This window comes from Nicotiana attenuata, unplaced genomic scaffold (genome assembly GCF_001879085.1).
Source record: "Nicotiana attenuata strain UT unplaced genomic scaffold, NIATTr2, whole genome shotgun sequence".
NCBI lineage: Eukaryota > Viridiplantae > Streptophyta > Magnoliopsida > Solanales > Solanaceae > Nicotiana > Nicotiana attenuata.
In genome coordinates, this window is record NW_017672749.1 from 96,901 (window position 1) to 108,518 (window position 11,618).

At 36.0% G+C, this 11,618-nt stretch overlaps 3 protein-coding genes across 4 annotated transcripts; all 3 read right to left on the bottom strand.

Annotated features, from left to right (window-relative positions):
• Positions 1 to 454: 454 nt before the first annotated feature.
• Positions 455 to 2,063, bottom strand: LOC109214361. Its single transcript, XM_019378268.1, has 3 exons — positions 1,448 to 2,063; positions 1,124 to 1,263; positions 455 to 1,054 (listed from the first exon to the last, which is right to left on the bottom strand). The coding sequence occupies exons 1-3, from the start codon at positions 2,061 to 2,063 to the stop codon at positions 455 to 457; spliced, it is 1,356 nt and encodes a 451-aa protein (XP_019233813.1).
• LOC109214363 lies at positions 1,625 to 5,446 on the bottom strand. 2 transcript variants are annotated; one of them, XM_019378272.1, is made up of 3 exons: positions 5,289 to 5,446; positions 5,002 to 5,066; positions 1,625 to 3,397 (listed from the first exon to the last, which is right to left on the bottom strand). In XM_019378272.1, the coding sequence occupies exon 3, from the start codon at positions 3,114 to 3,116 to the stop codon at positions 2,298 to 2,300; it is 819 nt and encodes a 272-aa protein (XP_019233817.1). In that variant the 5' UTR covers positions 3,117 to 3,397; positions 5,002 to 5,066; positions 5,289 to 5,446; the 3' UTR covers positions 1,625 to 2,297. The 2 variants fall into 2 exon arrangements, with proteins under 2 accessions (XP_019233817.1, XP_019233816.1); XM_019378271.1 differs by having other exon boundaries at positions 5,002 to 5,110.
• LOC109214362 (zinc finger MYM-type protein 1-like) lies at positions 3,159 to 11,206 on the bottom strand. Its single transcript, XM_019378270.1, has 4 exons — positions 11,043 to 11,206; positions 10,847 to 10,983; positions 3,291 to 4,136; positions 3,159 to 3,181 (listed from the first exon to the last, which is right to left on the bottom strand). Exons 1-4 carry the CDS (start codon positions 11,204 to 11,206, stop codon positions 3,159 to 3,161), a joined length of 1,170 nt encoding a protein of 389 aa, XP_019233815.1.
• Positions 11,207 to 11,618: the final 412 nt, after the last annotated feature.

Genomic DNA, 11,618 nt, shown 5'->3' on the forward strand with positions numbered 1-11,618 from the left:
AGGTCCAACAATTGTCCTTTAACTCTGTTGGTGCATAAGATTTGAGGAATATTAAAATTGACTACACGTCAAGTGCAAAGTCAATACATAACTCTGTTTCTCGTTAAGGGATTGTCCATATAAATCCTTAGGAAATACATCAGTGTGTTTACATTTTCAAAGTTTGTATCTCATCAATTGTGCCTTTTTATTATAACTAGGAAACCTCTATAACTTTTCTTCACTCACCACCAAGCCTTCAAAAATGATATAACTTTGTCCATCCTTGGAACCAGAGACGGACCCAGGATTTAAGCATAACGGGGGCACCATGTCATTAGTATGCCAATCACCAGCAATAAAGTTCGGATGTAACTCTTTGAAATGACTATGATAATTTATCATCAAAATAAAATAATCAATATTATCAAATACCATTAACTTGATACTAATATAACAAAAGTACATTTTTTACTCATAGTTGAACTCGACGCGCATTCATGTTTTGAAAACGGTCAATAATAGCATCATTGCTTATATTTACAAATACTTCCTTCTCAAAGTAACAAACTAAACAATCATTTAAAAATGCATCACTAATACTACTACTCAATTCACATTTGATGTACTTCATGGATGAGAATGCTCTTTCCACCGTTGCAGTTGCGACAGGTAAAGTTAAAGTCAACTTCACAAGCAAATAAATAAGTGAATAAGTCTCCACAAGATTTTCCTCAACCAATACTTTTGCCAAATCACCAATTCCTTTCAAACTAGAGAACCTAGGGTCACCATGTTGCATGTGCCATAAGAAAGTGTCAAGTTGGCGACTAAGATCTCGAAGTTTCAATTCACCAAACTCATCGGGATAATGCTTGTCCAATGTTATTATTCTTTCCTTATCAAAATTAGCAAATGAGTTAGCCAGATTCAAGCTAGCCATACCAAGAAGCAGGTTACTACTCACAACATCAAAATGACTATTAAGCTCCAGAAATTGCAAATCAATCACGGCATAAAAAAGCTCAACACGTAAGTGATGTGAATAAGTAACACTAGAAGGCCTACGCTTCGACTTTCCAGGAATATAGAATTATTCCATCTTAGGCACCAAAATATCATATTTTGCACAAAATAAATATACTTCATCCATCAATGGTTCCCATCCTTTATCTCTCATTTCTTGCAACCTTTCCTTTGTGATATCAAGAAATACCATGGCATTGACAATATCTTGATCTTTCTTCTGTAAAGCTTTGCTCAACTCGTTTGACATTATCAACGCTTTCAACATTAAGTGAAGCAACAAAACAAATTCAAATGCTTTAATTTTACTCAAAAAGCTTCGGCTTGCAACCGATCATTAACATCACCTTCACATTCAATCACCCCAAGCACATGAACAATAGAAGAAAATAAAATAACAAAGTTATCCAATGTTTAAAATGTGATCCCCAACGAGTGTCACCTAGCCTTTGAAGCCCTCGCTCTTGACTTAATCTTTTCCCACTTTGAACTTCACCACTCTCTAACAATTGCTGCAACAGTTCTGCTTGATGACCCCGAAGTTGATCTCTACGCTTAAAAGAAACTCCAATTACATTCAACACATTAGTAACAATAGCAAAGAAAGTCTCTACCTCCTTGTGTTTTTTAGCAATACCTACAAGCGTCAACTGTAATCTATATGCAAAACAATGAACGGAAAATGCCGATGGAGTTTCTTGCAAAATTAATGCTTTAAGACCATTCATCTTTCCCTGCATATTACTATTCCCATCATAGCCTTGTCCACGTATTTTGGATGGATTTAATGAGTGTTTCATTAGCAAAGAAAGTACTGCTTCTTTCAACGACTTTGCAGATGTATCACTAACACGAACAAGACTAATAAATGGCTCGTTCACTTGGCCTTTTTTGTCAACATACCGAAAAGCAAGGGCCATTTGTTCATGATGTGAGATATCCTTGGACTCATCAACTAATATCCCAAAATAATCTCCGTCCAAGTCATCAATTATAGCTTTCACGATCTCTTGTGCACAAGCACTCACAATATCCTTTTGAATTTTTGGCGAAGTCATCATATCATTTTTTGGAGCATGTTTTAATATAATTCTATCTACATCTAGAAGCAGAGGCGGACCCAGAATTTAAGCATAACGGGGGCACCATTGTCTTTAGTATGCCAATCACCAACGATAAAGTTCGGGTGTAACTCTTTAAAATGACTATGATAATTTATCATCAAAATAAAAACATCATTATTATCAAATACCATTAACTTGATACTAATATAACAAAAGTGCATTGTCCACTCATAGTTGAACTCGACATGCTTCCACGTTTTGAAAACAGTCAATAATAGCATCATATCTTATATTTACAAATACTTCCTTCTCAAAGTAACAAACTAAACAATCATTTAAAAATGCATCACTAATACTACTACGCAATTCATCTTTGATGTACTTCATGTATGAGAACACTCTTTCCACCATTGCAGTTGCGACAGGTAAAATTAAAGTCAACTTCACAAGCAAATAAATAAGTGAATAAGTCTCCACAAGATTTGCCTCAACCAATGCTTTTACCAAATCACCAATTCCTTTCAAACCAGAGAACCTAGGGTCACCATGTTGCATGTGCCATATGAAAGTGTCAAGTTGGCGACTAAGATCTTGAAGCTTCAATTCACCAAACTCATCGGGATAATGCTTGGCCAATGTTATTATTCTTTCCTTATCAAAATTAGCGAATGAGTTAGCCGGATTCAAACTAGCCATACCAAGAAGCAGGTTACTACTCATAACATCAAAACGACTATTAAGCTCCAGAAGTTGCAAATCAATCACGGCATAAAAAAGCTCAACACGTAAGTGAGGTGAATAAGTAACACTAGAAGGCCTACGCTTCGACTTTCCAGGAATATAGAATTCTTCCATCTTAGGCACTAAAATATCATGTTTTGCACAAAATAAATATACTTTATCCATCAATGGTTCCCATCCTTTATCTCTCATTTCTTGCAACCTTTCCTTTGTGTTATCAAGAAATACCATAGCATTGACAATATCTTGATCTTTCTTCCGTAAAGCTTTGCTCAACTCGTTTGACATTATCAACATTTTCAACATTAAGTGAAGCAAGAAAACAAATTTCAAATGCTTCAATTTTACTCAAAAAAGCTTCGGCTTGCAACCTATCATTAACATCACCTTCACATTCAATCACCCCAAGCACATGAACAATAGAAGAAAATAAAATAAAGTTATCCAATGCTTTAAAATGTGATTCCCAACGAGTGAAACCTGGCCTTTGAAGCCCTCGCTCTTGATTTAATCCTTTCCCACTTTCAACTTCACCACTCTCTAACAATTGCTCCAACAATTCTGCTTGATGATCTCGAAGTTGATCTCTACGCTTAAAAGAAACTTCAATTACATTCAACACGTTTGTAACAATAGCAAATAAAGTCTCTACCTCCTTGTGTTTTTTAGCAACAGCTACAAGCGTCAACTGTAATTGATGCGCAAAATAATGAACGGAATATGCCAATGGAGTTTCTTGCAAAATTAAAGCTTTAAGACCATTCATCTTTCCCTGCATATTACAAGCCCAATCATAGCCTTGTCCACGTATTTTGGATGGACTTAATGAGTGTTTCATTAGCAAAGAAAGTACTGCTTCTTTCAACGACTTTGCAGATGTATCACTAACATGAACAAGACTAATAAATGGCTCGTTCACTTGGCCTTTTTTGTCAACATACCGCAAAGCAAGGGCCATTTGTTCATGATTTGAAATATCCTTGGACTTATCAACTAATATCCCAAAATAATCTCCATTCAAGTCATCAATTATAGCTTTCACGGTCTCTTGTGCACAAGCACTCACAATATCCTTTTGAATTTTTGGCGAAGTCATCATATCATTTTTTGGAGCATGTTTTAATATAATTCTATCTACATCTGGAAGTCTATTTCTAAGCCATTCCAAAATCCCTAGAAAAAGGCCTTTGTTTTTTGAAGATTCACTTTCATCGTGACCACGAAAAGACAATCCAAAGTTCAAGAGAAACCTTGCAACATCGATTGAGGCATTTAAACGAATTCGATATTCAGTTTTTTGTTGATCAGATTGCTTCTCAAAATCAGCTTGAATTGATTGAGATTAATTTGACAAGTCTAGCATATTGTTGAAACACTTATGGTGGAGATTATTTACTTCACTAGCATGTAGACCAAGTCTTTCGGTTCCTTTATTCCAAGCCTTAAAGTCGGTTTTTGTGAAAGAGTCACCCGTGCTTCCATGAACGTAATCATTTTTGAATAAATAACAACATAAACAAAATGCGACATCTTTCTTCACACTATACTCTAACCATCTTGAATGCGAACCTTTAAACCAATCCAGATTAAATTGGCGCATTTTCTTCCCAAATAAAGTTTTAGGAAATTTGTGATCAACTGGTTGGCAAAGCCCTCTTTGGATGTAGTGTCTTCTCACTTCATCCGGTATTCTAGAGCTATATCTATCGATGGGTATTCTCTCTCCGGGGTCAGTATTAAGTGATTTCACATCAAACTCCTCTACAAGATGGGAGGAATTGTCTCTAAAACTAGAACTTGGTTGAGATGAATTAAACCTCGTCAAAAATATGTCCATCTCAATTCACGTCAACAGAACTTCCTACAAAGCAACAATGCCAAGCAAAACAACATTTTCAATATGATTAATCACACTCCTTATATTAATACTAAAATAGAAATAACATATAATAGAGGAATCACACCCCTTCCATCTAAAGAGCAACTTCAAAGTTTAATGCAGTTGATTGGGAAACATGATGTATTAATATTGTTATTATTCCTTTCTTAAGTTGTATTAGATGTATCAACATGAGATCGAGCAAATAGGAGCAGGGAATAAATGGACTGGTAATCATTGGTGCTATTCTATATTCCAATTTTCAGCATAGGGGAATCATACCCCCTTATTAAAGATAGAAGGATCACTTACCAATTTCTGAAAGTTATTCTTGAAATCCAAATACAACTTGGTCTCAAATCGTCCACTTCACTTCACTGAAACAATATTTCAAATAGCATTGGCACAAATCTTCAAATACCTATGAAATTAATTTATTAAGATAAAATAATTAGGGATAATTAGGGATATTTTGATTGGAGAAGAACGTAAGTTAATAAATCTGCCCATAAGTCATAATCAATCTGGGTCAATTGCTAATCTAGGTGAAAATCACAAAAATCAAAAAAGTAATATTTGTAAAAAGAAGAAGAACTTACTCAAATAATCAAAGATTTGAAGAAGAGTCTCCCTCACCTAATAAGGGATTGATTCGAATTCAAAGGGATGCAAAGGAATGAAGAAGTGAACGACGGAAAGTCGGAAAGGAAAGTTGAAATTGAAGGGAGGCACCGAGGCAGAGAGGGTTTGTTTTAGAGTTTTAAGACTTTCAGATGGATACTAAGTAATAAAGTAAATAAGTAATTAAATAATCATTCAATTTTAAAAAGTAAAAATAAAATAGTAGGGATCGTAGGACCCAAGATTCGAACCTGGGTCGTCAAGCATAAGAAGGCAGCTACTCCCACAAACCAACTATTCTGTCAAGTCTTTGTGACTGAAGGTGCCGCGTAAAATATTTGGAGGGGTCCTCCCTGTATTAACATATATATATATATTTTTTTTTTTTTTTTTACCGAGGCCAACGGGTGCCGGTGACCCCACACCCCCTAGCGTAGGTCCGCCCCTGCTTGGAACCTGAGCCCTTTGTAGCACATGACTGAGTTAATTGGGTATCTCCAACCTACCCTCAGCTCGAACAAAGACTTGCCTTAAGAATCAATATTTATGTAGAGGAGTTACAGAGGACATATTTATTGCAGAACCAAACAGAATGATTACGGATTAGGAGATTGTGAAATAAAGCTAATTAATAATTCACTAGTATAAATCATAGGTAATTTTTATTTTGGGTTTTCTCACTCAACTCCTAATTTTGAACAAAACCTCTGTCATGATGATTGCTTTGATTAGGAGGTACCAACATCTCCCTTACTATTCTCTAACTACATTGTAAAAGTAGACAAACACAAAATTTATAAAATTACAAACCTGATGTGCTAGATTTGTATATGTGCAGTCTATTATTTAATGGAATGACAATTATGTTAGTTAAGTTTGTTTATCGGTCTCTATTGAATTTATGAGAATATAGTAAACATATAAATGTGGAAAATGCATCCTTACTTCTTCTACCTTTTTTTTTGTGACGGGATATCTTGGTGATAATTAAACAAGTCCTAGATCTGAAACAAAAAGTTCATGAGAATTGTGCATTCCACTTATTATTTTATTATTTCAGAACTGTTGTTCACTATGTTCTCTCAATTACCAACATATGCATCAAGAGAAAAGTTTAGGTATATTTTCTTACCAAATATCATTATCCTATAGTTAGTTTTCTTTCAAACCCAAGTCCAACACTACAAATTGAATGAAGCTGTTTTGTATCTAGAATTTTGTGTGGGTTCAGTATAAGTTTAACTAGAGACAGGAAGAAGTTCTCTTCTAAGGATCGGGCAAAGCACGGATTTCACAAATACAGTATCAACTTAGTGGAATTGATCAAATGTAACCTTCAACTAGATGCAAACTCACGAGCTTCCAAATTCACTTTTTTTGAACTACAACAACAATAACCTACAGAGTATTATATCCTACTAAGTGGGGTTTGGGGAAGGTAATGTGTATGCAGACCTTAACCCTACCCTGTGAGGATAGAGAGGCTGTTTCCAATAGACCCTCGGCTCAGGAAAGCCTAAGCACCACATTAATAGTGTATTGAACTACAATAGGAACCATATCTTACGACATCACCGTCCATTGCAAGTTTATAAGATTTTCCACCTCTCTAATAAATGTTGTTCGATCTAGAATATCAAACTCACAACTATATGGCTTGATCAATGATTCACTTCATACGATATGGAAAAAATATTTTGCTTTGTCAGCATCTTCGGAGTGATTACATGTATTTAGAACACCCATACAAACTCGCCGAGCCCGGCTTACAGTCAGATTAATAATGCTACACAAAACCTCAAGTTTAATAAGCTTGGTATACATATTCAACTATCAGAGGTTCATCCACAGATGTAGCAACCAAAAAAGGTAAAATCAATATCTTAAAATGTCTTTAAATTCTAAATCCTTGACTCGTATTAAAATCACAATTAAAGATTTCCATAACTTCGTCCTTCTTGCGTGAATTCCTATGGCATCCATGTGTTTTGTCTTTCTAACAAGTTCAATTGCCACAGAATAGGTCAGAGTCCTCGTATGTAGGGCTACTACCTACATATAAAATTTAAATGTTGTGTGTCTAACTAGCTGGTGAAATTTGGCATTATATGTTGGTGTATTTATGTTTGAGTTATTTTCTTAATATACCTAGAAAGTTCACGCTTTCGACAACCAAGAAGGAAGATATTCATAAATAGTTTAGTGAACTCGTTTCCAAGTCAGCTGTATTTCTCTTATCAGTGTTTCCAGTAGTACATTATCATATCATGTATTGGCCATGTTCATCGGTTTGAGTTACTAGCTCCGTGAAACTTTTTTTGAAACATCCTACAGCTCGTAATGTTGTAAGCATTTCATCAAGAACCTCTAAGGATCCTCCAAAACTATCAGAAAAGAAAGTGATATTCTCAAGTTTAGAAACTCTATTAAGGATAGATCTCTTTTCCCGAAAATCTTAGTCAATCTAGGCTCTTGGCCTCTAGAGCCATATTTTCATGCCTAATCTTATCTTGTCTACTCGTTATATAAATATTTCAATTTCACTTTGTATGGATGTAAGTACCTTTTTTGATAGCACTCCCTTGTTGCTTTAGTGATGGACTTGTATTAATTTAATGTACTATATCTATTACAGATGTTAGCAATACGAAATCCACTCATTATGGCAAAATGAACCTCCCATTAGACTTATCTACTACTTCAATCGCATCACATTGCTAGGAGACGATTTTTTTTTAGTGGCGGTATCCTTGAACCTCTAGCTAAATTTTAATCTCAAGTGATTTCTCCGAGCAATCCTAGAATAAAATAACGGTGACACACTCAGTTATTTGACCCTAGTCACCACACACGTAAGGGGAATAAAAAAATAAAGACAAGACACATACTATCATTTCCTCGCAGAATCACGATTATGAGAATAACCGGCTACATAACGATAATTGAGATTCTATTACCGACATGTGCTCCATTAGTCACACGATTAACCTAGGGCTCTGATACCAACTTTGTCACGATCCAATTTAGGATCATGACCGGCGCTTAGGAGCAAGTGCTCCCAAGTAAGCCTCATTGGTAATTTATAAAAAATAGGACAGAGTTTTTCCTCTTTTAGGACCATCCAAAAATAAACCTGGCTTAGAAATCAACAACACAACCAACCTATATCGACCAAACAAGTTATATTCCTCATTCACGAAGCATTTCCAACATAATAATACTAACTTCATCTCCAAGTATACGATAGGAAAGTCTAATACGAGTCACAAGTCTATATCAATAAAAGAATACTTATGACACTGATAAAAATAACTATGGAGCGACTCTAAGAGTTTCAAGAAAGAGACTATAACAAATAAATAACAATCTTTGCCCATGTGAATAAATACGAGGCTTACCAAGACTTGCCAACACGTGTACTCTCGCCTGCGTCTACTGCTCCCTCTGTAAAAATAATAGTGGGGAGTGAGTTACTAGCTCAGTGAGAAACCTTTTTAGTAGGGGACAATTCAGAAAATATGCTTGTATATTAATCACAAAATAAAATGCCCTTTTTAAAATTGTAATAATATTCAGTCTCATCATGTGTTTTCTGTAGCAAAATCAATTTAACAATTCAGTAACAAATTTGGTAAATAATGTGTCACAGAAAGTCTTTATATTTGGGAGGTTTCCAGAAAATGATCATTTAATCTGTATCACCGTGTGAACTCCTTCGTAAAATGAGTCAAATATAACTGTAGGTCACTACTGGAGGGAAAATTTTAACTGTATTCTAGTTTTACCTTTCCACTAGCGAGGGCTATAATTGTACTCGGTAATCGATAAATACAAGGTGTACCAAGTCTAACAAACCCGCCGTTAGCTACATGATCCTTCAAAGTGTCCTCCCATTCATACTTTTCTTTGTAAATAGTAAATCTTCACATGGAAGCAATTTAAAAACAGTACAAGGCATTCAATTTTTATCAAATCATGTAATCCAATTTCGGTAATGGTAATCATATCTTTAGTAATAATAAGACATTTATAGTAACAGTGAGAACGTTTTAAATAATTGTAAACATCTCCAGTAAACAATTAAGTAATATATCAAGTAAAAGACTTGTCCCACATGCAATTTCAAACATTCGGCAATACATTTTATTTTAAAAATAATGTACAAACCATGCAGTTTATGAAAACACAAACTATGGTAAGATTACTAAAGCTTCCAAGATTGAAGTATTTTTTATGGTTTTTGGTTCATATAGCAACTGGTTGGTGGCTTCTCTTTCGGCAGAAGCTTTAGAATACGTGACTCCTTCCCTGAATCCTTTTTCTTTTCTCATTCTAGTGGGCTTTTGCCCATTCTTTTAATCGATTAGGTTTCCCCTTTTTATTGTTTATTTCTTTTCTTATTCTTATTCTTTTTTATTTTTTAAGTTATGCTTAAAGACCAATATACCCTAACTTGAAATGAGATATTACACCTTATGCTCAAGGGTGACACCTAGTGTAACTGGCACATTTAAGCTTAACTCTGCTTACAGTGCTTGCTTATGGGGAAGCGTCTTCCTAAATGAACTTTAAAGGTTATTCTTCTGCATTCTATTATTGACTAAACGCGATCTCAATAATTCTCACAATGTCAACTATTATCGAATCATTTGATCCCTAATTCGTATATTTGTCTTGTTCACTAGCCCATAATAATTTCTATTACCCCGGGGTCTAACTTTTCCTTCTAGTAATCACGTTGGAGTCACCAACTCATTTCTCAAAATGGGGATATGACTTTATGACTTATACTCTTTTATTGCTTCAAGGCATGTCTCCTATTTTCTTTCCCTTCACTTGGCTATAGACTCTGTCATTGTAACGACTCAGCCGGTCATTTTTAGTGTTGTAGCCCCGTTCCCTAGTTACTGCTTATTTTGTGCTTTATAGTTATTATATGACTTACCAGGTTCGTCGGTATGGGTCCGGAGATACTTAGTCTCAGGGTTAGGAACTTAAGTTGGAAAGATTCACCGTATGTTGGCTTATATGTAAATGACTTCGGAATAGAATTTTGATGGTTCTGTTAGCTCCGTTGGTGATTTTGGACTTTGGAGCGTGTCCGAATTGTGATTTTGAGGTCCGTAGTTGAATTAGGCTTGAAGTGGCAAAAGTTGGATTTTCGAAAAATTTGACCGGAAGTGGACTTTTTAATATCAGGGTCAGATTGGAGTTCCAGAAGTTGGAGTAGGTCCGTATTATCATCTGTGACTTGTATGAAAAATTAGAGATCAATCGGACGTGGTTTGATAGGTTTCGGCATCATTTGTAGAAGTTGGAATTTCCTTAGTTTCAATAGGCTTGAATTGGGGTGCGATTTTTGTTTTAATGTTGTTTGATGTAATTTGAAGGCTCGACTAAGTTTGTATTGTGTTTTAAGACTTGTTAGTATGTTTGGTTGAGGTCCCGGGGGTCTCGGGTTGAACCCGGATGGTTAACGGATCAAAAGTTGAATTTGAGAAGTTGTTGAAGTTGGGGTCTGCTAGTGTAATCGCACCCGCAGAGCGTTGATCGTAGGTGTGAGCTCGCAGGTGCAGGGTGAGGTCCGCAGAAGCGGATTTTGAAGTGAGGTGTGCTGGTGGGCGTAGGTGCGAGGGAATTTTCGCACCCGCGTGAGTGCATTCGGCAGGAGGACTGCAGAAGCGGAATAGGGCAGTGGAGCTGGGTTCTACAGAAGCGGCTTGGTTGCTCACAGAGGCGAGCCCCCAGAAGCGGAAGTTGGGGCTGCAGGTGTGGAGGAAACCGCAGAAGCAAGCATTTTGTCGCTCCTGCGAAGCCGCAGAAGTGGGTAATTTTCCACAAAAGCGGAAGTGCTGGGTAGAACATATAAACACAAGGGTTCCGTGTTTTTCTTCATTTTGAACATTTTGAACTCGGGCTTTGGCGATTCTTGAGAGGATTTTCGAGGGGATTCTTGAGGTAAGTCCCTTGTGCTTATTTTTATTCAACAATCTTGTTTCCCTATTGATTTTCCCTACTAGATTGTGTGGTTTTGAGGTGAAACTTGGGGGTTTGAGGCAAGGGATTTGGAGAGTTTGATTTGGGAATTTGAGTGGCAATCTGGTGTCGGATTTTGATAAAAATTTTATGGTTGGACTCGTAGTTGAATGGACTTTCGGGTTTTTTGATTTTTGTCGGATTTCGAGATGTGGGCCCAGGGGCCGACTTTGAGCGGATTTCAAATTTTTGATTAATAACTTTGTATTTTCTTGTGGAATTGATTCCTTTAGGCCATATTGATTGTATCGTACTGCTTGTGGCTAGATTCA

Excerpts from the sequence above, each read along its gene's own strand:
- LOC109214361 (XM_019378268.1), bottom strand. The coding sequence starts at position 2,063 with ATGACTTCGCCAAAAATTCAAAAGGATATTGTGAGTGCTTGTGCACAA. Across the intron at positions 1,264-1,447 it reads GCGAGGGCTTCAAAGGCTAG|CGTTGATAATGTCAAACGAG; the intron begins GTGACACTCGTT and ends TAATGTTGAAAG. Across the intron at positions 1,055-1,123 it reads GGGAACCATTGATGGATGAA|TCGAAGCGTAGGCCTTCTAG; the intron begins GTATATTTATTT and ends ATTCCTGGAAAG.
- LOC109214362 (XM_019378270.1), bottom strand. The coding sequence starts at position 11,206 with ATGAAGAAAAACACGGAACCCTTGTGTTTATATGTTCTACCCAGCACT. Across the intron at positions 10,984-11,042 it reads GCTTCTGGGGGCTCGCCTCT|TCCTCCTGCCGAATGCACTC; the intron begins GTGAGCAACCAA and ends CCGCTTCTGCAG. Across the intron at positions 4,137-10,846 it reads CTACGATCAACGCTCTGCGG|CTGATTTTGAGAAGCAATCT; the intron begins GTGCGATTACAC and ends AATCAATTCAAG.
- LOC109214363 (XM_019378272.1), bottom strand. The coding sequence starts at position 3,116 with ATGTTGAAAATGTTGATAATGTCAAACGAGTTGAGCAAAGCTTTACGG.